This window comes from Colobus angolensis, unplaced genomic scaffold, assembly GCF_000951035.1.
Source record: "Colobus angolensis palliatus isolate OR3802 unplaced genomic scaffold, Cang.pa_1.0 Scaffold7, whole genome shotgun sequence".
Taxonomy (NCBI): Eukaryota; Metazoa; Chordata; class Mammalia; order Primates; family Cercopithecidae; genus Colobus; species Colobus angolensis.
In genome coordinates this window covers 14,901,489-14,928,729 of record NW_012120709.1, presented here as the reverse complement: position 1 = coordinate 14,928,729, position 27,241 = coordinate 14,901,489, and the positions used below count along the sequence as shown (strand labels likewise).

At 41.6% G+C, this 27,241-nt stretch overlaps 1 protein-coding gene and 1 long non-coding RNA gene across 2 annotated transcripts in view; both read left to right on the top strand.

Annotated features, from left to right (window-relative positions):
- The window catches only part of EXPH5 (exophilin 5), a 103,032-nt gene extending 86,162 nt beyond the window's left edge, over window positions 1-16,870 (top strand). Inside the window, exons 5-7 of the mRNA XM_011926679.1 lie at window positions 6,343-6,481; window positions 10,904-12,855; window positions 12,916-16,870. Of these exons, the coding sequence (XP_011782069.1) occupies window positions 6,343-6,481; window positions 10,904-12,855; window positions 12,916-16,293 (5,469 nt within the window). The 3' untranslated portion in view covers window positions 16,294-16,870. The remainder of the gene's footprint in view (window positions 1-6,342; window positions 6,482-10,903; window positions 12,856-12,915) is intronic.
- A 1,881-nt stretch (window positions 16,871-18,751) lies between these two features.
- LOC105500982 lies at window positions 18,752-20,428 on the top strand. The gene is made up of 2 exons (XR_001000111.1): window positions 18,752-19,840; window positions 19,904-20,428. It is a non-coding gene; the product is annotated as an uncharacterized LOC105500982 (long non-coding RNA).
- Window positions 20,429-27,241: the final 6,813 nt, after the last annotated feature.

Sequence of the window (27,241 nt, the reverse complement as noted above, 5' to 3'; positions counted from 1 at the left end):
CTAGTCAGGTCAGAATGGCAGACAATATCAGTAGAGTGAATTGGAGTTGTGTAAAAGGCCTCATTTTGTTCAGCCTATTTTATGTACCCTGTAACTGAGATCCTGAAAGCCAGCATTTTGCAACTGGCCTCTCATCCTGTGGGATACTTCTCTACCTCATTTGGCTGCCAGCATCAACAAGAGTCCTCCAGGAAATTCTCTGTAACCACAAAAGAATAGTAGCAGCAACAGTAAGGATTATAAAGTGCTAGACATCATTCTAAATGCATCACAGCTATTAATATTAATTCACCTAATTCTTACAGCAACCTTATGCAATGGGTATTGTTACTGTTGCTGTTATTTTCCAAGGTACAAAGAGATTAGATAACTTGCCCAAAGTCGTATAAATATTAATGGGCAGAGCCAGGATTGGAACCTATGTAGAGCTCATGTGCTTAACCACTATGCTGTCCTGCCTCCAACATGCTTTTCTGAATCCTAATATTACAAATCTTCAGTGTCTCAATTTCTGTAATAATATATACTAGTAATCTTATATAATTAGTTTTCTTTATTTTTTGAGATGGAGTCTCACTCTGTCACCCAGGCTGGAGTGCGGTGGCACAATCTTAGCTTGCTGCAACATCTGCCCCCAGGGCTTAAGCGTTCCTCCCACCTCAGCCTCCCAAGTAGCTGAGACCATAGACATGTGCCATCAAGACTGCTAAGTTTTTGTATTTTTGGTAGAGACAGGGTTTCACCATGTTGCCCAGGATGGTCTTGAACTCTGGAGCTCAAGCGATCTGCCTGCCTTGGCCTCCCAAAATGCTGAGATTACAGGCGTGAGCCACCACACCCAGCCTTATATAGTTAGTTTTCTACCTTGGTATATCATAAATCAGTTCATAACTATGTGCAAAGTATCATGTCATATACAATGAAAGGCATGGAATGTCTCAGACAAGGTTCCTTTCTTCAGAGAGTTTACCATCTAACTGAAGATATGTACATTAGTGAAATAATAGTAAAAAACAAAAAAACAAAAAAACAAACATAATGGAAAGAAGAGGGCTTGGGATCAGATTATATGAGTATGAGTAGCCAGTGCCACCATATAGATTATTAATGTAACTTCAGTAAGGCACTTACATGAGATACAGTTTCCTCGTCTGAAAAAATGGGAACGATAATTCCTAGTTAATTCATAAATTTGTTATAAGGATTCAGTGAGAGAGGACAGTTTTAAGTATATTAAAAATAAATGAGTAATTTTGTTCAAATACAAGAAAGTTGGAGGCTGGGCTTGGTGGCTCATGTCTGTAATCCCAGCACTTTAGGATGCCAAGGTGAGAGTGGGTTGCTTGAGCCCAGGAATTTGAGACCAGCCTGGGCAACATAGCAACCCCATTTCTACAAAAAATTAAAAAATTAGTCAGGCGTGGTGGCACACATCTGTAGCCCCAGCTACTCAAGAGGCTGAAGTGGGAGGATTGCTTGAGCAGGGAGTTCGGGGTTACAGTGAGCTGTGATTGCACCACTGCACTCCACCCTGGGTGATGGAGCAAGTCCCTGTCTAAAAAAAAAAAAAAAAAAAATTGGAAAGGATTTTGACACAGTTGTGCTACAAAGAGGTGTTTGAACCTCCTCATCCTCTAGGCCAGGGATGGGAAATAGGCTTCACCTTTTATGACAACTCCAAAGCATGGAGCATTATTTTGAGGGGTCTTCTGAGTCCAAAACTGAGCCCTGATGAGGATCAGTCAGTGTCTGCTCTGGGCCCTGGAGAGATTTACTTCTCTTCTAGGTCATAAGAAACTTCGGGAGCCTCCCAGCAGCTCTATGGTCTGTGTTTGGCTTCAGAGAATGCGAGAATGCCTGCTACAGGGATGTAATGCACTAATAAGCCAAGAGCTGCAAAACTTGGTCATGAGTAGAATGAGGTATTTCAGCATTGGCTCTGGAATCTGACAGACTGGAAATGAACCTCCTCCTCCCCCCACTAGTGTGACCAAAGGCGAATGACCTGACCTTGAAACCTGTTTTCTCAAAGTAGGGATAATAAGAATACCAACTCCACAGGGTAGTTAAAACTAAACGAACTGAAGTAACTCACATAAAGCCCTTAACACATTGCCTAGAATAATCAATGTTTAGCTGCTGCTGCTAACAACAATAATAGTATCTCACACATAGCTTAAATAAAAATTAGGAGTCTATAGGGTAGTGATAGTTTTCAATCTTTATGTCTGATACCTACCATTGACTAACAGTTCCTTTTTTTTATTTTTTAAATCACTAACGTCACCCTTGCAGAGTTACAGTTGAGTGTAAATGAAACCTCAGTATTTTCTCTTGTTAGCTGTATAATTTACATCTCTGTGTGTTGAAAGCATCCTGAACATGTTGTTTGAGTAGGGTAGGTCTTGAAGTAGAGGATCTGGGCGAAATAAAACCAGAGGAAATTACTCTCAGGGTCTCTAGAAGGTAGTAATTCTTCCCAATCTAGAGAGGGTCATCTCTTCACATGACCCCTCAGTTCATGTACTTTTCATTTCACTGTAAATTATCATTACAAAGGCATGTGATCCCGGGGGCCACAAGGAATGTACTTGTCTACATACATAGAGAAAAGATTGTTTGGGTGTTAAATGGTCGAGAATGCCTGCTGTTCTCTTAATCAGATATATCTACTTTGCACCAACTACCAAAATTGAAGATTTGAGAAGAATGGATTTATAAGATCTGTAACGAATTGTTATTATCACTAACAACAATTATTGATGTAGGGTAACCTCTGAGTTGGACAGACAAAAGGGAACAATTTGATGTAGAGTAAAAAGAATTAACTTTAACTGATCTGATTTTTCAAATGATTAGTTTGAGGTTTTATCACCTCCAATCAGTATCCCATTATAATTGTGTTTTTCTTTTAACATTTGTTTACTTCTGAATTTTATGTTAGTATGCTAAATCATATTCAATGACCAATAAGTTATCATGGGAGCACTCCTTTCTTATTAATAAATCTCCTTTGTGAGTAGTCAACCGTGGCTTGCTCATAGAACTGAAAACCATAGGTCAATGAAATTTGGGCAGGTTTCTGTAGGAAATAACTGACCTAGACCTTGAGAAAGAAAACAAGCAGGAGTGAAGATACAAGGTCGTGAGGAACATAGGGGTTAAGAGAACCGGCGCCGTGGAATCGGACAGACCTGTTATGGAGAAATTAAGAAGTTGGAGCTTTGGGCCGGGCACAGTGGCTCAAGCCTGTAATCCCAGCACTTTGGGAGGCCGAGACGGGCGGATCGCGAGGTCTGGAGATCGAGACCATCCTGGCTAACCCGGTGAAACCCCATCTCTACTAAAAAATACAAAAAATTAGCCGGGCGAGGTGGCGGGCGCCTGTAGTCCCAGCTACTCGGGAGGCTGAGGCAGGAGAATGGCGTAAACCCGGGAGGCGGGGCTTGCAGTGAGCTGAGATCCGGCCACTGCACTCCAGTCCGGGCGACAGAGCGAGACTCCCTCTCAAAAAAAAAAAAAGAAGTTGGAGCTTTGGAAAGGATCGGCGTGTGGTCTTAGGCTTGAAAGATGAGATGAAATATAGTGGTGAAGGTCAAATAGAAAGGGAAATTTTGAGGTGGGGGAGAGGGATTCAAGAGGCAAGGACTGGGTAGCAGAGTGAGCTGAAAATAAAGACTGTAAAGGGAAGTGGGTGAGTGTAGGATGAGTTAAAGTGCAGTCATGAGTGACAGAGCCAGTTTGACAAAGGAAATGCAAATGGAGTTTTGGCACAAGAAAGTGAAGGCTTGGGAGTGGATAATGTTCGCAAGGTTATGAAGACAAAAGCTTGAAAGTAGGGCAGTGATTAGATTTTATGAAATTAAGATGAACATTTGTTAGTAAAAATAATAATAATAGCTGGGCGAGGTGGCTTACGCCTGTAATCCCAGCACTTTGCAGGGCTGAGGCAGGAGGATTGCCTGAGGTCAGGAGTTCAAGACCAGTCTGGCCAATATGGTGAAACCCCATCTCTACTAAAAATACAAAAAAAATTAGCCAGGTGTGGTGGCATGTGCCTGTAATCCAGCTACCCGGGAGGCTGAGGCAGGGGAATTGCTTGAACCAGGGAGGTGGAGGTTGCAGTGAGCCGAGATCGCACCACTGCACTCCAGCCTGGGCGACAGAGCGAGACTCCACCTCAAAAAAAATAAATAAAATTAATAATAATAATAATAATAAAGGAAAACAAATTTAGTTCTACATCATTCTCCTAAATCCTTTCATTGAAAACTAGCAATAGGTTTTTTTTTAAACCATTTATTATTTATACAGTCATACTCTTGAGTGCCTTTGTTTCAGAACTATCAAATCAGCTCCTTATGGCCGTCTGAGGGATTCTACCATTCTAGATCAGCAGTCCACAATATTTTTGGCACCAGGGACCCACTTCATGGAAAACAACTTTTCCACGGAAAGGGCTGGTGGATGGTTTGGGAATGAAACTTCCACTTCTGATCATCAGGCATTAGATTCTCATAAGGAGAGCGCAACCTACATCCTTCGCATGCGCAGTTCACAGTAGGCTTCGCCCTCCTGTGAGAATCTAAGGCCTAATCCTGGGGCTAAGCTGACTGGAAGCGGAGCTCAGGAGGTAATGCTTGCCCCTTACCCAACACTGTGTGGCCTGATTCCTACAGGACCCCTATTCTAGATGACCTCTAATGGAAACCCATTTTTTCCCCTAAATCCTCAGGTTCACAATTTCTTTTTAAAATTTTATTTTATTTCATATATTTTTTGAGACAGAGTCTCCCTCTATCTCCCAGCCTGGAGTGCAGTGGTGTCATCTTAGCTCATTACAACCTCTACCTGCCCGGTTCAAGCGATTCTCCTGCCTCAGCCTCCCAGGTAGCTGGGATTACAGGCATCTGCCACCACGTCCAGCTAATTCTTGTATTTTTGTTTTCTTGTGGTTTTTTTTTTTTTTTGAGATGGAGTCTTGCTCTGTTGCCCAGGCTGATGTGCAGTGGCGCGATTTTAGCTCACTACAACTTCCGCCTTCCAAGTTCAAGTGACTCTCCTGGCCCAGCTTCCAGAGTAGCTGGGATTACAGGCACTCGCCACCACATCCAGCTAATTTTTGTATTTTTTAGTAGAGACAGGGGTTTCACCATGTTGGCCAGGCTGGTTTTGAACTCCTGGCCTCAAGTGATCTGCCCACTTTGGCCTCTCAAAGTGCTGGGATTACAGGCATGAGCCACCGCACGCAGCCAAGTTCACAAATCTTAAGGTCCACTAAGAGTTCTAACTAACAGAGTCTTGAAAAAATACGTATATCGTTAGGAAATCCAAAATCCAGCCATTGGAGCCATGGAGACAGCACTCCAAACTCAAGAGGGGTCAATTTCTTTCCTCTCTGCAAGGAACCCCCACTAAGATCTGTGTAATGCTATTACCGCACCCCACCACTTACCCAAAGTTAGCCTTTGGTTGGAAGGTTTCCTTAGTATTGTTCCTTCTGTGGTCTCCAGGAAGATGTTACCAGAAAAAGGTCTGGATCCAGATCCCCAAGAGATCTCACACAAGAAGGAATTCAGGGCGAGTCTGTAAAGTGAAAGCAAGTTTATTAAGACAGTAAAGGAATAAAAGAATGGCTATTTCATAGACAGAGCAGCCCCGAGGGCTGCTGGTTGCCCATTTTTATGATTATTTCTTGGTGATATTATGCTAAACAAGGGGTGCCTTATTCATGCCTCCCCTTTTTAGCCCATATAGGGTAACTTCCTTCCTGATGTTGCCATGCCATTTGAAACTGTCATGGCGCTGGCGGGAGTATAGCAGTGAGGACAACAGGAGAGGTCACTCTTGTCACCATCTTGGTATTTGGTGGGTTTTAGCCAGCTTCTTTAGTGCAACCTGTTTTATCAGCAAGATCTTTATGACCTGTACCTTGTGCCGACCTCCAATCTCATCCTGTGACTTAGAATGCCTTAACTGGCTGGGAATGCAGCCCAGTGGGTCTCAACCTTATTTTACCCAGCCCCTATTCGAAATGGAGTTGCCCTGATTCAAACACCTCTGACAGTGCTGTGTAAGTTTGTAGGAAACTTTGGCAGAGAGAGGCTCAGTACCTTGCCTGAAGTCTCATCATTGAAAGAATTAATGTAGGTATAGAGAAGTTGCAGGTCAGTTACAAATGGCAAAAACAACACATTGTAAATTGAGAAATAAATATTAGGAAAATGGATTTGTAGTCCTTAGACTAATATTTTTCAGCTTGGGACAGTTTTGTGGGAGCGTGTGAGTATTCTGACTGGTGAAGGCTCAGAAATAATATTGTGTTCTCTACTTTAAAATTAGCAGGCAAAAATATACAGTTCACCTCTGGAAAATCAACTAGCTGACAGTGCATTTGTCCCAAAGCCAGCAGTCATGAGGGAGGAGAGTGGCATGCCTCCACCGTGGGACGCTTCACTGCTGGAGAATGAGTTTTTCCAAGGTAAGTTCATGCATTAAATTGCCTTTGCAACTACTGGTACTAAAGGAAGTAAACAATAACTAGTTTGTATTAAACTACTCAAAACATATCAAATGCTGTACTTTAATTTTTACGTCCTCATGTTTAGCTTATTTGAAGAGGATACTGACATGTTATTAACACAAGTATTAAGAACTTATGATTAAATATAATCTAAGCAAACATTCTCAAATCAAGGACTGATAAATATATGGAGTAGTAATGTTTAATATTTAACCTCAGGGGTCAGGAGTTCGAGACCCCATCTCTACTGAAAATAATACAAAAATTAGCTAGGCATGGTGGTACATACCTGTAATCTCAGCTACTCGGGAGGCTGAGGCAGAAGAATTGCTTGAACCTGGGAGGCAGAAGTTGCAGTGAGCCGAGATCGTGCCACTGCATTCCAGCCTGGGTGAGAGAGAAAGACTCCATCTTGGGAAAAAAAAAAATTAACCTCAGGTAAAAAGGAAATACATCTTTAGGAAATATATCTACAAAGTTTGCCGTTTAATAGACTTTTATTGTTCCAGATTAGGACCGAAATGCACTGTGATAAAATCTAATTCATTAGACAATTAACCTTGTATGATGATAAAAACTGAAACAGGTTCCAAAAGCAGTGGCGTTCCAAATGCACCTATATCTTATTACTATCTGATCATAGTTCACTTTTACAAAGGTTATTCTGTATAAGCCCGGCCATTTGAAAAGTTAACTCTGAAGTCGCCACCAGCTTCATCTTGAGGAACTACATTTAGTTTGCAAAGGCAATACCATCGCCTGGCCCCTATCGTGTGGTACAGCAGTCAGGAAGAGACAGTCAGCTGGATAGTCAACATAGGGGCTTTCTTCAGTAAGATGCTTCCTGGCAGAGAACAGAGGAAAATCTTTGTTCCAAAAGAAGGTTTTGTTGGAAGAGGAGAGCTACTGTTTATGAAATGAAAAAATAATGAAAGAAGTAATAATAATGTGGCCTTTCTGAAAATAATGTAGAGAAGCAGAACGGGAATTGTTCTGATGTCAGGAGTGGTGAGTAAACAGCACTGTTAATCTGGGATTCTAAGTGGCTTTAATTTAAAATCCTGTCGTGGGAATGTTAAGAGTGGTTACCTTTAAGTAGAATTCCTGGCGATTTACCTATATTGTTATACTTTTCTGTATTTTCTGTTGTAAATACATTCTGCTCTTGTAGTCAGCCAAGACTTTAAAGGGAAAGAAAAACATAAACAGCTTGAAAGGGAGAATGGATATCAAAGAGATTTTCATTATAATTTGTTTTAAAGATAGATTTTTATTCATTATGCAGTTTTGTTTTGTTTTGTTGTGTTGTGTTTTTTGCCCCACCTTATACCTCAGCATTGCTTATTTTATTGTGGCTATAGGGAACAAATTACTTCAGGTCCTAGGGATAAATAAATATTTTTCACTAAAACATTGACAGATTATTCCCTAAAGAATTCCTTAATTACATATCCTTAATACTCAAGATGAGTTTTTCTTTTGGTTGTACAAACTTAATAACACCAACTTGCAAATAAAATAGGATAGGGAAAAATCCAGAACAGATTTTTTTTTTTTTTTTTGAGACGGAGTCTTGCTCTGTCACCCAGGCTGGAGTGCAGTGGCCGGATCTCAGCTCACTGCAAGCTCCACCTCCCAGGTTCATGCCATTCTCCTGCCTCAGCCTCCCGAGTAGCTGGGACTACAGGCGCCCGCCACCTCACCCGGCTAGTTTTTTGTATTTTTTAGTAGAGACGGGGTTTCACCATGTTAGCCAGGATGGTCTCGATCTCCAGACCTCGCGATCCGCCCGTCTCGGCCTCCCAAAGTGCTGGGATTACAGGCTTGAGCCACCGCGCCCAGCCGGGAACAGATTTTTTTAAATCCCTTTAGCATCTGCCCTAACATAATTGGCATGTTGTATGTACATTTCACCTATGTGTTCTCAGACACTTACATTTCCTGTCATTATACAGTTGAAATAAAATTTGTAATTTCTGCGTATTTATTGAACATGAATATAGTAAACTATATCTATTATAGACTGGGTCTTAGAGAGTCTACAAACCTCAAAAGATTATGATTCTGTTCAAAGTCTAATGGGTTTTTATTGAGGAAAACATGTCAAGTACAATTAAATTGGTACAATTCAAAGAAAAGCCAACTGTGTCACCAAAAGGTAACACAGGCTTGTCTGAGATCACAGAGGCTGTGGTCCTAGAGAGCAAGAGCCCTGGGTCTGGGCTTGGTCTAGGTCTTCAGTTATCATAAGGAGGCCCCTGGGCACTGACTTTGACATCACCCCCAACTTTGCTCCTGAGAGAAAAGTAATCATTATTTGACAATAGCAGCTTCATGTCTTTGTAAAACTATGAGCTCATCTCGTAGTAAAATCATCTGTATGGTTCATAAAGAGCAAAATATGAAAAGTGAGGGTTTTTTTTCTGTGTTTTGTTTTTTTTTTTTGAGATAGAGTCTCGCTCTGTCGCCCAGGCTAGAGTGCAGTGGCACCATCTCAGCTCACTGCAAGCTCTGCCTCCCAGGTTCACACCATTCTCCTGCCTCAGCAGGAGAATTCTCAGCCTTCCAAGTAGCTGGAACTAGAGGCGCCCACCACCACGCCCAGCTAATTTTTTGTATTTTTAGTAGAGATGGGGTTTCATCATGTTAGCCAGGATGGTCTCGATCTCCTGACCTCGTGATCCTCCCGCCTCGGCCTCCCGAAGTGCTGGGATTACAGGCGTCAGCCACTGTGCCCAGCTGAAAAGTGAGGTTTTATGACACAGAGGTTGCATTGCACAGTGGTCGTATGCATGGACACAGAGGTTGCATTGCATAGTGGTCGTATGCATGGACACAGAGGTTGCATTGCACAGTGGTCACATGCATGGACACAGAGGTTGCATTGCACAGTGGTCGTATGCATGGACACAGAGGTTGCATTGCACAGTGGTCACATGCATGGACACAGAGGTTGCATTGCACAGTGGTCGTATGCATGGACACAGAGGTTGCATTGCACAGTGGTCGTATGCATGGACACAGAGGTTGCATTGCACAGTGGTCACATGCATGGACACAGAGGTTGCATTGCACAGTGGTCGTATGCATGGACACAGAGGTTGCATTGCATAGTGGTCGTATGCATGGACACAGAGGTTGCATTGCACAGTGGTGGTATGCATGGACACAGAGGTTGCATTGCACAGTGGTCACATGCATGGACACAGAGGTTGCATTGCACAGTGGTCGTATGCATGGACTCAGGAAACAGACGGTCTGGGTTCAAATCCCAGCGCTGTGTGATCTTAGGAATTTGCTTAATCTCTTCTTGCTTCAGTTTCCTCATTATAGAATAATAATGGTAGTAGGACCAACCTTCTAAGGTGGTGTAAGGATTTAATGAGTTAATATATTAAGTGTTTAGGACTCTGCCTGACACACAGGAAGTGCTGTTTTATAGGAGTGTTAATGGGTATTAATTTTTCCAAAAAAATCTACCATTGGCATATCATTTAATAATATTATCTGGCACTTTTAATTACATATATTGCTCGAATCCCCCATCCACCTAAGTATGTTCATAAATTAGGTGCTAAGCTTTTGGTGGTAATACTGTTTTCGTAACAGTATAACCTAGAAATCATATGCTACTTACAGAGGCTCATTTCTATTATGATCCCAGGAGGTATACACAGCTGGAAATATTGTAGCAACCTAGTGACATGAAAGAAACGAAAAGACAAGGCTTAACAACACTAACAATTGTCTAGTTATTCAATGTCTGCATTATTAGTTCCCTTTTATTACTAGCCCATATAGAAAAACTCAGCACGCTTTAGATGCACTAAAAAAAACCATGATTAAAATTCATTGTTAGAAGAATATAGTTCTATTTCCTTAGGGCGTTATGGAAGGTTCACTTTGGAAAAAAGTGATTTGAAAAAGCAGGAAATTCCATCCTGGCTAACACTGTGAAACCCCCTCTCTACTAAAAATATAAAAAAAAAAAAAATTAGCCGGGCGCAGTAGCGGGCACTTGTAGTCCCAGCGACTCGGGAGGCTGAGGCAAGAGAATGGTGTGAACCTGGGAGGTGGAGCTTGCAGTGAGCCAGGATCTCGCCACTGCACTCCAGCCTGGGCTACAGAGCGAGACTCCGTCTAAAAAAAAAAAAGAAAAGAAAAAAAAGAAAAAGCAGGAAATAAATTTTCACTATAGTCTTGTAAAAGTCAGACTATCTTAAAAATATAATCAAAACTAATGTTATAACATTTATGATAATATGATAAAAAATAAAATTATAAACGATTATGTTTCTTGAAAAGGAGCCTTCAATAACTCAAATTATTATTAAACTGTAAAAACATATACAAAAAAGTTGATTCACATTCTCTTTTCAGTTTTAGATGACTTGGATAGCAAATTGGCTCAGGAACAGTCTGCCAGCTCAGTGAATACCAGAACACCCCTCAACTATGGATCAAGGACACAGTTCAGTCACTTTTATTCCAGTGGTAACAGACATGGTAATATCACAGAAAGGCACAAAAAACACTATAATGAAACTTCCAATATGTCTATCTATGACATCCTAAGACCAGGAACTCCTAGGGAAGGTTTTAAAACCTTTTCTCCTAGGACAAGGACAATTTATGATATGTACAGGACAAGGGAGCCCAGAGTCTTTAAAGAAGATTATGTGCAAAAAAATACTTTTGGAAGTACTTCGCTGTGTTTTGACAGCAGACAACGGTCGGCCTTACCAGCCACAGGGCATTTCACAGCAAGAAGCTTGCATTTTCCAGCCACAACTCAGAGCAAGAGTGGGTTTATACCACCAAGGCACCAGCAGAGTCCAAAGAGAACTCCTTTATCATCTATCATATGGAACAGATCGGATTCCTCTAGAGATAGGGAGAACCTGAGGGCACCATCACCAATGGAAATCGACCCTGCTGACAAGTATGTGTATCCCAGGGGTTTTCAGGAGAATAGGAGATATGAATCTTACCATTCACAGAATGTTTACCAGCGTGTTAGTTTAAATGTTCCCGTGGAGAATGCAATGAGTCCTGACACTTTTGAGAACTCAGAGAATATGCCGTTCTACCATCAAAGCAACCCATTTGCCAGGTCTTTCTTCAGCAATACCTTTGGACAAAGCGGAGAACAGAGGAGATTTGGACAAAGTCCTTTTTGGAGCCAACAGAAAGGACATTCTTTCTGGTCTGATTTTCATCAAAGCAGGAAGTCATTCAGTTCTTCTGACAGAGACTTTGAAATGACTTCTATGGAAGCAAGTAGTGCATCAACCATTCATGGCCGTAGTGTTTCTTCTGAACACTGGGAATCATTTTCTTCTGGTTACGGAACAGATGTTTCCAGAGTCCAAGAAGAGCCACATCCCTGGCAGTTTGATTTTCAGACATCCACACTGGAGAGCATGGCGGTATCACATGGTAATGAGACCAAGTTGACTCCTCATTTTGGCATGCCAAATGTTTGCTCCTTGACTGGTTCAAGCTATCACGTCAAATCTGGTGAGTTGGTAAGCCAACAGGACAGTTCTCCTGTTGAAGTACATATAAACAAAGAAGCTTCCTCATCTGGAATTGCTCAGACTCTAGCATCCTCATTCAAAACTTCCTTTCCCCAGACTTCTGATGACAGAAGGAATCCTCAGAGTGCCAACTTGCAGAATCCCACAGTCACTTTGCAGAAAATTATTCCTAATAAGCCTGCCTCTCATCCAATGAGAAGCCATACAGAAGTCACTGTGACCAACAGCAATTCAATTGACTCTCTGCCTCTTGGCAAAAGCCAGCCCAATATCTTGGTCACAGAAGTGAATAATGAGAAAGACTTAAATGAATCTATTTCAGAAGAAGACAAACAGCTAAGCAAGATGGACCAGGCAAACAAGGCAGGTGAAGTACCCCAACCTGTTTCACAGAGAGGGATCTCAAACTCTTTACCTGATTTTCAAAATCCTTTCTCCCAGGACTCAGCCAAGAGCAACAGGTTTGGTTTTAGTGCATCTACCACAATAAGTTCAAAAAAGTCACCCAGAGTCTTTTCCAGGAAAGATACCTCCAAAATGTATACACCGCACAAAGATAAATCCAATGACATTAAACAAGATAAGAGGTTTACTGAGAACAGAAAACTTGGCTCAACGGCTTCCCTTCCTTTCATTCAGGAACATAGAACACCACCATCTTTCCCCAGGACAGACCAAGGTTGTCACCAGGAATTAACTGTAAGTAATGAAGATATTTCAAGCATTGTTACAAATAACCACTGGAGCTCTGCACCAACTGATATTCAAAATGCACAATCTCCAGAAAAGCCTGTTATTTTAGATACTGAGGGAGAACAATGTGCCACAATTCATTCTACCAACTGTGGCAAGTTGACTGCTGGCCACAAGACCTCGTGTGATTCTTTAGATCTGTCATCAGTCGCACTACCAGATTCCTCACCATCAAATAATTCTTCTCTTGATGCTCCTGTGGTTCCATCTACTACAGTGTTCTCCAGGAGAAGTCCTTCAGACAAAGATCCATCGCCAGGAGAAACAGAAGAAAAAGACAATGCTGGGAAGAACCAAAAGAATCAGTTTATTTTAAGCCACTCAGAAAACCAAGAGAGAAATGATAGTCATGTGCCTACACATGATGAAGTGGTTGATGTTAAATGCCATTCACACTCTCCTTTTAGGAATGAAAGAGGAAAGGGAAAAATAAGGCATCATATATCCTGTATTGAAAAGTTAAGCAAAACAGAAAGTATATCAGTACCCACCTGTGATCACAGGAGCCTCATTGAAGCAAATCAAAGCAATTCCAAAGTTTCTGAGCTTGACACAATTTATTGTACCTTGCCAAGAAAATCAAGCAGTTTTCTCATACATGGCAGGCAGTCAGGAAGTAAAATAATGGCTGCTTCATTGAGGAATGGGCCACCTCCCTTCCAAATCAAAAATAATGTGGAAGATGCAATGGGGAACTATACATTAAACAAATTTAGTCCCAGTTCTCCTGAGTCAGCGAATGAATGTTCCAACGTCGTTTCAGACTCAGCCCTGGAAGCACCTGAAGCCACAGAGAGAATGACAAATGGAAAAAGCAGTGGATCTACTTCTGTTAGAAAAGGACCCCTTCCATTCCTCATTAACAGGGCTATGTCGTGTCCCTCAGGGGCGCCACATGCCTCAACTGGAAGAGAAGAAAGAAAAACGCCATTGACCTCAGGCACGGATGCTTCTGAGCTAACGCCAAGGGCTTGGGAGAGAATCATTAGCCCTGTGGAAAGTGACTCATCTGTTAGAGATTGTTCTTTAACCAAAAGACACCACCGAAAGGAAAACTTCCAAGAATGCACTGAGAAAGAGGGTAAAATGGCTGCCTCCAGGAGAAGTGTACTTGCCCTTTCAAATGAAGACCCTTTACCTTTTTGTTCAGACTTGTCAGGAAAAGAACGTGGGAAAACATTACATAAAGTTAAGACAACTAGTACGTTTTCTGTTTCTGGTGATGAAGATAATGTAAAATGTCTGGAGGTGGTCTCAATATATTATACTCTACCGAGGAAACCCAGCAAAAAATTCTGTAACCTCCTTCAACAGTATACACAAAATACTAATTCACTTACAGAATCACCTCAAGTGGAGACTGAAACATTTCCTAATGCTTTAGAAAAAGACAAACAGAATTATTTTACACGACAGCAGTCAGGAACACCTTCATGTGAAAATCTAAAGATGTCGGCCAACTCTGATCAGATGCTGACCACTGAAAATATGACTGCCTTCCGATTATCAAATAGGGGGCCCCTAGTGCCTACATTACAGGAAATGGCTTCTGTTGAAGCAGCTGTTTCTCTTCCTGAAGAGGAATCTAAAGCTAGAGAGATTTTTTCAGATAATTTAGCTAAAACACCTCTAGGTGATTCAGAAAACAAGAAAGAAAGAGGTAAAAAACTGCAAAGTGAAACCCTGCATACTTCGTTGATGCTTCAGAGAAAAAATGTTTCTGAAGAAAAATCTGAAAATTGTCAACAATCCATTAATTCAAGTAACAGTGGTCCTTCTAGTCTTCCAGCTCTTTCAGAAGTTAATATTGGAAATTCCCAAGCCAGAAGAAATTCTTGGGAGTGTACAGGGAGTGGCAGAGCCATTCCTTTTACTGGAAGTGGAACGTGTCCTCAGAAAGATCACATATCCACAACTGTAGGTGAGAGCTCCAGTGGATCACAGCCTAGGGAAGGCAGAGGGGACATCGGAACCAACTGCCAAAAAATGACTAATATAACACTTTCTCACTCAGAGAGTCAAGTCTTTGCTCTTACTCCAGCATTGCATAAACTACAGCTTGGTGAAGAGACTCAGTCAGATGAACCAAACTTAGAGAGTCTGCAGTCTGAACCCAGAGAATTACCTCAAAGAAGTCAGGAGGCAAATATGACAGAGAGCAGGAAGGCTGAAGATGAAATGCAGAAATCAGCTTGGGATCAACCTTCACTTTCTGAAGGAAACAATAAAAATAAAACCAATTCTGATGACCTAGTAAAGGGGGAAAATAGATCTTCAATTAAACACAGATTGGCAGTCATGTCTAAAGCAAACAGAAAATTCCCAGCTAAAGATATAAGCCCCAGAAGACATGTAGCTACTATCTTCCCCCAAAGTGGAGGCAGATCTGGCTTTGACCATTTATCTCTCGGCACAGTGGAGTGCAACCCACTGTTCCCTGAGCCTACTCCAAAATCTGCAGAGTCCATAGGTGAAAGCAGGTTGAGTGAGGATGGAAAGCAAGTGAAGAAATCCGAGAACCCTCTCCCCATTACTGTACTACCCAGCAGAGAACCTTCTACACACGTCAGCAACCAGAAGTCTAACAGCATTTCACAACGACATCAGAACGAGTTTAAAAATGTCTCAGAATCACCATCAAAGCTTGAGATTTCTAAAGATGTCACAGTAGCTGAGAATTTAGAAAGAGAATCAGGAGCCCCATCCCCCATCACATTCACCAGCCTCAGGGAAGCAGAATTCTCTGACAATCAGAGGAGGCTGAGCCCTCCTTTTCCACTGGAGCCTGCACAGAAATCTAGAGTAAGCATCCCACTGGCCAGTTTTCTGCGGCAACAAAGGAGTGCTTCATCTCTGGAGTGGGAACCTGAGCCACACCTCTATCGTTCAAAGAGTTTAAAAAGCATTAATGTGCATGGCGATCTACTACGAAAAAGTCATCCTCCAAAAGTCAGAGAGCGCCATTTTTCTGAAAGCACTTCTATTGACAATGCCCTGAGTCGACTGACCCTTGGGAATGAATTATCTGTCAACAATGGGTACAGTCGAAGATTCAGATCTTTTTCTGAACTCCCCTCCTACGATGGAAATGAAAGTTGGGCTTATCGCAGCGGTACAAAAACAGGTCCCAGGTCTGCAACATCTATATACAGACCTATCGACTATGGGATCTTTGGGAAAGAACAACAATTAGCTTTCTTAGAAAATGTAAAGAGGTCACTTACACAAGGAAGATTATGGAAACCAAGTTTTCTTAAGAACCCTGGCTTCCTAAAAGATGATTTGAGGAACCCTCCCAACCCCTCAGAGTCATTAAGCTCAAATTCTCCCTGTAGTCAGATGCCAGAAGATGGCTTATCTCCAAGTGAACCACTTAATATCTATGAGGATGACCCAGTGGACTCGGATTGTGACACAGACACAACCACAGATGATGAATACTACCTGGATGAAAATGACAAAGAGTCAGAACTGTGAGGCTTTTTCAATAAAATGCTTTACCTTTTTCACCAAAAGCTTATAATGGAACTGAGGTGTATGTGTGCATGTGCATGGGAGGATAAAAGATCTAGTCTGGGCAGTGTCTGCTCTGAAATGTCCCACATCTCCTTTTTTTCCTCCACACCCTATATAGATACTTCCTGAATGTTACAACAATGAATTCTTGTTTTGAGAGAGTCTCTATTTTCTCTCTCTGTAAATGTTCTTAGCCTGCCTTTCCACCACTCCCACTTAATCCCTAATTCACTGTCTGATTTGGGCTTTCTACTTTATTTCTATCCTAACATTTTTCATCTTTAATTGTGATTTACAACCCTAATATCCCAGGCACACATACAAAACTTACTAATTACCCCGCACAACTGTGAAACTCTGTATGGCTTCTTCCGGTCCACACCCTATACTCATGACATTAAATAAAAGGTAGGGATGATAACAATGGGGTAAATATTATCATCCTGTTTGACTCATGAACATTTAGGAAGTTTAAGGTGATGATCTTCTCTTTCAAACAAAGATAAAGGAATTTTTGTTTTTTTAACTTGAGAAACTGCAAAAAGGAAAAAAAAAAGGATAAAGGAATTTTCTAAGTACATCTTGTTATATCTGTAGTGGAGCCTGGGAGGCACATGGTCAAAGCACATGTTGAGGTTATAGATGAAGACCTGAATCCCTACCCTAGTAAGCTAATAGAAGGTTAGCACTCCTAGAAATTCTTCTGAAACTGTGGGGCACTGGCTGGATTATTAAGGGCTTTTGGTCAAGCCAAGGACTTAGGCCAGGCAACCTGGCCATACAGAGAGTTGCCTGGTCACAGAATTTCTGCTTCTGAAGTGAACATAGCTGAGGAGCAGAGAGAGGAAATAGGCATCCCTTCATGGGACGGACTTGTCTTTACTCCAGCTCTCTCAGCAACTGGCTTTTCCCATTTCCTCAGAACTATCCATTTTCACATTTTCTCTTGTTGTTGTTCTTGTTGTTTGGTTTTGTTTTGTTTTTGTTTTTTGGAGATGGAGACTTGCTCTGTCACCCAGGCTGGAGTGCAGTAGCATGATCTCGGCTCACTGCAACCTCCGCCTCCTGGGTTCAAGTGATTCCCCTGCCTCAGCCTCCTGGGTAGCTGGGATCACAGGCGCACCCAGGTGCATGCCACCATGCCCAGCTAATATTTTTGTATTTTAGTAGAGACAGGGTTTCACCGTGTTGCCCAGGCTGGTCTCAAACTCCTGAGCTCAGGCAATCTGCCTGCCTCAGCCTCCCAAAGTGCTAGGATTACAGGTGTGAACCACCATGCCCAGGTTTGGTTTTTTTGTTTGTTTGTTTATTTTTTGAGATGGAGTCTTGTTCTTGTTGCTCAGGCTAGAGTGCAATGGTATGATCTCAGCTCACTGCAACCTTCTCCTCCCAAGTTCAAGCAATTATCCTGCTTCAGCCTCCTGAGTAGCTGGGACTACAGGCATCTGCCACCACACCTGGCTATTTTTTGGTATTTTTAGTAGAGATGGAGTTTCACCGTGTTGGCCAGGCTGGTCTCAAATCCTGACCTCAGGTGATCTGCCCACCTCGGCCTCCCAGAGTGCTGGGATTATGGCCATGAGCCCCTGTGCCTGGCCCACATTTTCTTTAATTGCAAGGTAGACCACTTCTTTTCAGGTGGGACATTTTAGTCCTAAATATCAAGTGGGAACCTTGGCCAAGTCCCTAAAATGCCATCAAGTCAGATCTGTTACCCTGGAATTCAGTCTTCACTGCAGGATCATTTACCAAACCCTTGGGAAATTCTAAGGCAGAGCTCCTAAGGGCCTGTCACTATGATTCTCTCAATAATTTATCTAGAGTAAACCACTTATGATACCCACTGATATTTTGACTTTCCTAACTCTTTAGTTGCCATGCAGAACCTTGGGGGATTTCTCTTCTAATTCAGGATAAAGACCAATAGATGGCAGTGAAGATAATCTGCTTTAACTACAGAGAGCATGCATTCCTGGATCTCAATACTGTGATAGTCAACATGAATGGATTTTATCTTGTTTGGTTTATATTTGCTTCATGACCTAATCTAATTTTCCATCTTTTATACCTAGTCTGTTTCTTCATTATAAACTAAGAATAATGATAGGTGTTGGTGAAGTGTATAGAGATCTGGAACTGATAGAGATTTAAGAAATAACTATATTATTATTATCCTACTAACCATTCCCTTACCTAGACACAAAATGCCTGGGTTAGTTTACATGGTTCCCATGCAACTCAAAGCTAATGAACATAAGGTAACTAACATGAAAGCTATTCCCTAAATCTGTCAACTATTTTAAACTTCAAGGTCTGAACAATCCTGAGCTCAAAAAGCTCAAAAATCAAATATTGTGAACTTTTCAATGCAAATTTGTGTGGTAAAGAATAACACTTTATTTCCTGTTTAATACATGTTTGTAAATTCTGCCTTTCCTCTTTTTCTATTTATCTATTATTATTATTTTCTTTGAGACGGAGTCTCATTCTGTCACCCAGGCTGGGGTGCAATGGTACGATCTCGGCTCACTGCAACCTCCACCTCCTGGGTTCAAGTGATTCTCCTGCCTCAGCCTCCCGAGTAGCTGGGATTACAGGCGCCCACCATCGTGCCTGGCTAATTTTTGCATTTTTAGTAGAGACAGGGTTTCGCTATGTTGGCCAGGCTGGTTTCGAACTCCTGACCTCAGGTGATCTGCCCTACTCAGCCTCCCAAGCTGCTGGGATTACAGGCATGAGCCACCTTGCCCAGCCTATTTATCTGATTATGTAAATAAAACGTTTATAAACCATGACCTACATTTTCTATGCAATTTTAAGACACTCAGAGTTAATATTTTAATATTGAGTTTCTTGATTTTTTAATGATCAGCTTTCAAATTATATTTCAGTCTATACTCTGAGTCTACGTGTATGCTACAAAAGGTGAAATGAAGTTAGCTTATTTTTCAGTGAGTTTAGGCTATATTAAGAGTTAGGTAAGTTAGGTAAGGGTGAAACTGCTTTGGGGCCCAGACTGCACTGGAATCTACTATTTAAATTCAAAGGTAATTGATGGCCAGTGTTCAGTTGCACTATTTGTAACGTTTGCATGTTGGTCTGGCTCAAGTATCAGAAAAACACAAAATTCATGAAAATAGCACCTTTTATAATTTTATGCTTTTATAAAGCACTTCATTAAAGAAGTATAGCAAATTTCTATGTATTTTAACATATAAGTAGCTGCATTTTAATGTTCATTTTTGGTATAGCTATGGTAACTTATAATAGTCATTTTTATATTCATAACTTGTTTTTTGAAAGATATAATCATTATTAAAAGAAACATTCATGTAAATGGAGTAAATCATGAGGGAATCAATTCTAATAAGTACCTTATAAATTATAAACTTGTTTATATATTAGATTTCTATAACCATAAATTTTATACTGTAAGGTCCATTTAAAATAGGGTTTAATGAGGTTATTTTAATTTTTAGAGACTCCCCTCTAAATAATTTACTCTTACATTGGAAATACATTGATGCCAACAAAATTCCTAGAGACTCCCCTCTAAATAATTTACTCTTACATTGTAAATACATTGATGCCAACAAAATTCCAACTGCTACTAACAAAGGTTTGGTTGGTTGGTGATAAGCTAATAAAAGCTACTTTGTGTAGGAGGTAAATATGTGTACCGGAGGGGGTAAAAATCCACTTAGGTTATGGCAAAGATGGGAATCAAACTGGAAAACTCATAGCTCCATAAAATTAATATTCTTTGTTAAGTGCCAGAGGGTTTAAGAGAACTTCTTGCTAAGAGTTTATTGATAATAATAATGCTTCAGAATATCCCATTTAAATGTACAGTGTAAATATGTAAAATATTTTACTTCCCAGGCAAGTTTGTGAATGTATTGCCACTTAGTGGCTCTTTGTGACTGGTGATTCTGTATATCTGAAACAAGCTGTAAGCACTTTTGTTAAAACTTTGTCAAATAATCCTATTATGTACTTGTTCTCAGACCTGTTCTCTGGGTATGAAATGTGTTACAAGACAAGGTGCAAATTTAAAACAATGCCTGTATTGAAATAAATGATTTAAACAGATGCACTATTTGATTTGGTTTTTATTCACATCCTCAAATGATTATTAATTTTTTTTTTTTTTTCGAGATGGAGTCTCGCTCTGTCACCCAGGCTGGAGTGCAGTGGCCTGATCTTGGCTCACTGCAACCTCCGCCTCCCGAGTTCAAGCAATTCTCCTGCCTAAACCTCCTGAGTTTAGGCTGAGATTACAGACGCGCACCACCATTCCCAGCTAATTTTTGTATTTTTAGTAGAGATGGGGTTTCACCATGTTGGTCCGGCTGGTCTCGAACTCCTGACCTTGTGATCCACCCATCTTGGTCTCCCAAAGTGCTAGGATTACAGGCATGAGCCACCGCACCTGGCCCAAATGATTATTTTTAAGTGTGAAAGTTTCAGGAAAAATATAAAAGGCGGGGGGCTTGAGGGAGGCATAAGTTTTCAAACCAGTCTTTCTTATGGCTATTGAATGAGATCTGCCATATAGGTGGTTTTAAAAAAACAGTGGCTTGCTTCTTTCTTATTTGTACCCAAAAAGTAACAACCAACAGCAGGAAATCAATGTGCCTTGTTGCATAATAGGAGAGGAACGAAGAAAGTCTGACATTTCTTTCTGGAGATTCTCACATTTATAAAGGAAGAGGGGCCGGGTGTTACGGCTCACACCTGTAATCCCAACACTTTGGAAGACCGAGGCGGGTAAATCACCTGAGCTCAGGAGTTTGAGACCAGCCTAGCCTGGCCAACATGGTGAAACCCCGCCTCTACTAAAATACAAAAATTAGCCGGGCATGGTGGCATGCACCTGTAATCCCAGCTACTGGGAGGCTGAGGCAGGAGAATCACTTGAACCTGTATGGCAGAGGTTGCAGTGAGCCAAGATCGCATGGCTGCACTCCAGCCTAGGCAACAGAACAAGACTCTGTCTCAGGAAGAGGGAGCTACGTGGAGTTGGGTCATCCACTGTCCAGTAGCACTGACGAAAGATAAGCAGGTCTCTCTAGTTGATATAAGTCATGCAATGTGAATTCCTCCCAAGCAAATTAATTAATAAATTTGTACTAATCTTTTACCTTTTCTGGAAAAGCAACCCAAAACCCTTTTTCTATCAGGGACAAGAGAGAGTCATCATCTTGAATATGGACAGCATTTTATTCAAAATATTTTTGCTGTCCTTTATTAAAAGTTAAAATACAGTGTATCAGCTAGGACTTTTAGTGATAGACAATAGAATCCTCTCTAGCTCGTTCAAATAGAAAAACATCTATGGGAGGCTGGGCGCAGTGACTCATGCCTGTAATCCCAGCACTTTTGGAGGCCAATGCCGGCAGATCACTCGAGGTCAGGAGTTCAAGACCAGGGACTGGCCAACACAGCGAAACCCCATCTCTACTAAAAATACAAAAATTAACCAGGTGTGGTAGTGGGTACCTGTAATCTCAGCTACTGGGGAAGTTGAGGTAGGAGAATGGCTTGAAACCAGGAGGCAGAGGCTGCAGTGAACAGAGATCACGCCACTGCACTCCAGCCTGGATGACAGAGTGAGACTCCATCTCAAAAAAAAAAAAAAAAAAAACCAGAAAGAAAAGGAAAAGGTCTATTAAATTGTAAATTTTGCTCACAAACTCATTAATAGAGATAAGGAGATAGATTTTGAGCTGAAATTCCAGGACCAATTCTAAAATCCATGCCACAGAATTGGACCTGCCAAGGGAGCTGCTGTCTCTGTTATGATCAGGAAGATGCGGAATCAGGACATTGAGTGGGCCAACGTCCTGAATCACCACCTTCATTTGGTCCAGAAATTGCTCCCATAGAAATAAAAACACCAGTATGTATAGACTTGCATGTAGGATTTTTATTGCTGCAATGTTTGTTGTGGCAAAACCTGGAAACAAAGTTAATACCTGATTGAGAAATGACTGACATAGAACACTTACGTATGTAATATTGTAAAACCATTGAAAATTCCTCTTTGGCTTTAGAAACTGTCTAATTTTCAATGTCACTAAGTTGACTTAGAAGAATTTCCATGAGGTACTGTTGAGGGAGAAAAGTAAAATTCCATGTTTGTAAAGCATTCACCAAGAAACCTGCATATGCATGTGTACATATGGAGGGACACACTAGGTTATTAACGTTGGTTGTTTTGTAGACAGGTGTTGGGGGAGAGGACGTTCAAGAACAGGAGAAAAGAGAGAGAAGTTTCTTTCCTCCAAAGAAGAAACTGTAAATATACACACATATATGAATATATATAGAAATATATAAATAAATGAGAATAGTTATTATTCATGTACTTAAGTGCAATGATTTATCGGGGGTATACAGATTGAAAACTAAGCACAAGTTTTTAAAGGATTTCTGTACAGGAGAGTATTTAATAAATTACTTTTCTTTCTTAAAAAAAGTGATCATCGGTCAGGCACAGAGGCTCATGCCCGTAATCCTAGCATTTTGGGAGCCCAAGGCAGGTGGATCACTTGAGGTCAGGAGTTCGAGACCAGCCTAGCCAACATGGTGAAAACCCATCTCTACTAAAAATAAAAAATTACCTGGCATCATGGCGCACGCCTATAGTCCCAGCTACTTGGGAGGCTGAGGCAGGAGAATTGCTTGAACTCGGGAGGCGTTAAACCCAGGAGGCGGAGGTTGCAGTGAGCTGAGGTTGTGCCACTGCACTCTAGCCTGGGTGACAGAGTGAGAGTGTCTCAAAAAAAAAAAATTGATGATCATACTTAATTCTACAAAATGTTGTGTTTTAATAATATAAATGCTAGCACTAAGTTTCCCTCTAGGCCCATGTTCTTTTCCCCAATCATCCTTTCTAGATTATGTCATCTTTCCAGTCTGGGAATTACAATTCCATTCTAGAAATGTTTTGGAGAGATGTGGTAGGTACTGACATGATTGCCCAGTAGATCCTTTTTCTTTGCTCTGGAAACTGACATCCCCTCCCTTCAGGCCGTATGTTGACTGTGGAAGAATCAATGTTCTTATTCAACCCTAAGAATCAGGGCACAATTGATTGTTTCAAGTTGGAATGTTTTGAAGGAAATTGGTTCTGGATGGAAGTTAATATTTAAACCAATTGTCTCACCATCTAAAATGTACCCATAGACTGTAATACATGGAAGGGCAGGGACTGAGTTTATATCCCTAGCACCTTGCCTAATGCATGACAGAAAGTCATGATATAAAGTGTGTGTTGAATAAATATTGTTGATATTATTAAAATTTTGTGCATTTTATGGGATCTAATCTTGTCTAACCCTATGTAAGTTTTTTTATTCGTTAGTGACATTGAAAATTAGACAATTTCCACAAAAATTAACCAGGCTTGGTGGCTTGCAACTGTAGGCCCAGCTTCTCAGGAGGCTGAGGCAGGAGAATCGTTTGAACCTGGGAGACAGAAGTTCAATGAGCCGAGATCGCACCATTGTACTCCAGCCTGGGTGACAGAGCAATAGTCTGTCAAAATAAAATAAATGAATAAATAACAATTAAAGAAAGAAAATTACACAATTTCTAAAGTTAAAGAGGAATTTATTATAAAGATGCAAGGATGCCTCAGAAACCAGAAATAGAGACGCTGCTCGTGAATTGTACCAGACTCTAGTGCACTACACATAACCCAGAGAGTTTTCTGTATTTCTCTTCTATTTTCAGAATATGAGGGAAAAAAATAGCAAAGGTTATAATGCTTCTGTTGGAGAGCAGTCAGTATGTTAAAAATCTCCTAATCTTGATTTTAAACCCTCAGGGAAAGGGGATTAGTTCAGCATGAGTCAGTTTCCAAACTAGGAGCCAATGAACTGTAGCCATAGTTAAAGTTATGTTCTTATAAAGCCTCACTGTTAACCAGGTAGACTGTGGAGTAAAAAAAGAGGAGTTACCAGAAAAGGTAGAAATGTTATAAACTGAGTTGACAATAATTAACTGTGAATTTTATGTGACATTAATGTAAAGATTCCAGGGGCCAGTGCAATTCACAGAAGTGTATTGAATCTAGACCTTCCAGAGTCACACACTGACTGTAATTCTGTGTTTGAGATTGGAGTTCAATATGGAGATGAATGTGAAAGGGAATGAAAAACTTCTCGGAGTGTATCATTTACTTCAAAATTTTATACATGATGTTCCTCCTATCCCAAATGCTCTCCTCCTTCTCTTTATGTGGCTGATTCCTATTTGACCTTCAAGGTTCGGCATAGATGTCATCTCTTTCAGAAGCCTCTCTTGGTTCTCCCAAGACTAGGTTAGCTGGCCTTCATATGTAGTGTATAAGTACACTGTACTATATTGGAAAAGGCTCTCTGCCATGGCACTTGAACTTCTCTGATCATTCTTGCTTGGTATGCCAGGCTTTCTGCATGGACCTTGAACTTCTCTGATCATTCTTGCTGGTCTGCCACTCTAATGTCCAGCTCTTTATCAGGCCATTTCTCTGGGCAGTGTTTGTAGCAAGCAACTTTGAGGGATGAGATAACATCTCCCCACCCACAAAGAGCAGGCTTAATTCCGTGTAGCCTAAAAGAGGCAAATTCCTTTAGCTCAGTGCTCCTGTCCTGTAATGCAACCCACTTGAGGCATCCATCAGTCTGTGTGCATTGTCCCCACAAGGCTTGGGAGGTTTAGGAACAAAACGCAAACCAACATAAAGCTCTGGCTACTGCTTTTGCAGTGAATAATAAAGTTCTTTGATACAGGAGTGTTGTATCTTTTGACAGCATCCATGAAACAGTAACAGGCCAACTTGTTAGTTTTAAAGTGGGATAAAATCCTAGACCATGCAGTTCTTGAGGCCCATATTTTAACACCTATAGGCTATTTACATTGCCTCTTTGCCTTTCTTCTCCACTAAACTACAGGCACTTTGAAGTCAAAATACAATCTAAAATACGGTAGGCATTTAATAAATATGTGTTGAATGAATGAAATTTGATTAATGATAAAGAGTCTGGTCAAGGCACTGGTTGCTCTGAAGAGATATACTCTCCATTGGAGACAGGTTAAGATGAGAAAGAAAACAGGTTGGTGCAGGCTTAGTATTTGCTAAACATGAGTATGTTCAGGTACAATTATATGGCTTCCCTGACGTGTTCTCAAAAAAAAAAAAAACCACTGGGTGTTAACGCAAGTGTTATGTAATTTATTAGGCCATATTTTACTATCATCCAGTACCAGCAAACCTCAGATTATTTCTCTGGAAACTGTTTTAAGTCAGATTTTCAAAGAGTGTGAGCAAAATGTGTTCCATACAATTTTTTTAAGTGATAGCTGGAACAGAGCAAAGCTATTTAAAGCAAGCAGACACCCCCACAAAATAAAATTTATCAATGAAAGTAATACCGAGCGATGTTACACTTTAGCCCTAAAATTTACCAGCAACTGACTACCAGTTCCTGAAAATCTTTCCAAAGTACAAAGGACACCATCCACAAGCACTGCTTAGCATTACTAAAATAGGTCAAGAGAACTGTGAAAATGTGGGAAAGATTTTGCCCTGGTAAAACTTGGTCATAGCAAGAATGCTGAGTAGCACAATTAAAGCTGTGAGGTGGACAAAGGCTTAACTAGTGCCTGGCTCTGATGTTTTGGGGATTAAGGACCCCCAAGAGGGTGCAGAAACCCTGTGTCCATTCTAGGGTGTGAGTTCCTTCTGGCTCATTCAGCCAGAGGAAAATCTTTATTGTCTTTAAATAGATTCAGACCATAAGAGGACAAAAAGGAGGAAAAATCGTTAACAAATTGGATCAAATGATCAAAAAAGAGAGGCAGACAGTGGCCTTGACAATCTCTCCTGGATCCAGCGTTCATCTTCTGAGGAGTGGTGGAGGTGGCTGAGACCACCACCCCTTCTCCTACATGGATTACAGAGGAACAGGAGGTTTCTGGCTTTGAGGTAAAGCTCACACACGGGCTCAAGGCAAGGCCTGGTCTTCTGCCACCCCAGTGGCCAGCGCCTCACTCTGGGCTTGGCCCAAACTCCGTGGATGTTATGTAAACACCTGCTGGAAGAAGGGGAGTGCGGGAGGAAGCGGGAAATGGGAGGAGTGGTGGGGATCAGGCCACAAGAGAACGGTGCTGCTGTGAACAGAGGGCTGTGAGGGAGGCCAGGGCGGGGCCTAACCTTGGCTCTCATCTTGTAAACTCATTCCTTGGGAAAAGGCATTTCCCTAAACTACATCGATCTTGGGGCGGGACCCTTTCATCCTCCCACAACAATCACCACCGGGTCCTTTAAAAACACCAGAGCGGCGGACCCGGTGGCTCAGGCCTGTAATCCCGGTACTTTGCGAGGCCGAGGCGGGCGGATTGCTTGAAACCAGGAGTTCAAGACCACCTGGGCAACATAGTGAGACCCCGTCTCTACACATAATAGTAATAATAATAATAATAAATTAAATTAGCCAGCGTGGTGTCGTGTGCCTATAGTTGATCCCAGCTACCCGGGAGGCAGAGGCGGGAGAATCTCTTGAGCCCAGAAGTTCCAGGCTGCAGTGAGCTGTGATCGCGCCACTGCACTCCAGCCTAGGCGACAGAGCCAGCCCCCTTGTCTGTACAAAAACAAAGAAAGAAAAGAGAAGGAAAAGAAGGAAGAAAAAGAAGGAGAAAGACCACTGGAGGTCGAGGCCAGGCGTGCCCGAGGCCTTGGCAATCAACAGCGCACACTCGCAGCCTCGGTCTCTGTGCGGGCCTCTCCACCCCTTTCCTCCATCCGGCCTATGGGGCTGCGGGGAGGAAGGGGCGCGCCCATCGCCGACCCCTGCAGGGCGCGCAGTGGGTGATTGGAGCCGGGGCCGGACAGAGGGCGGGAAAGGGAGCCTGCGCCGCA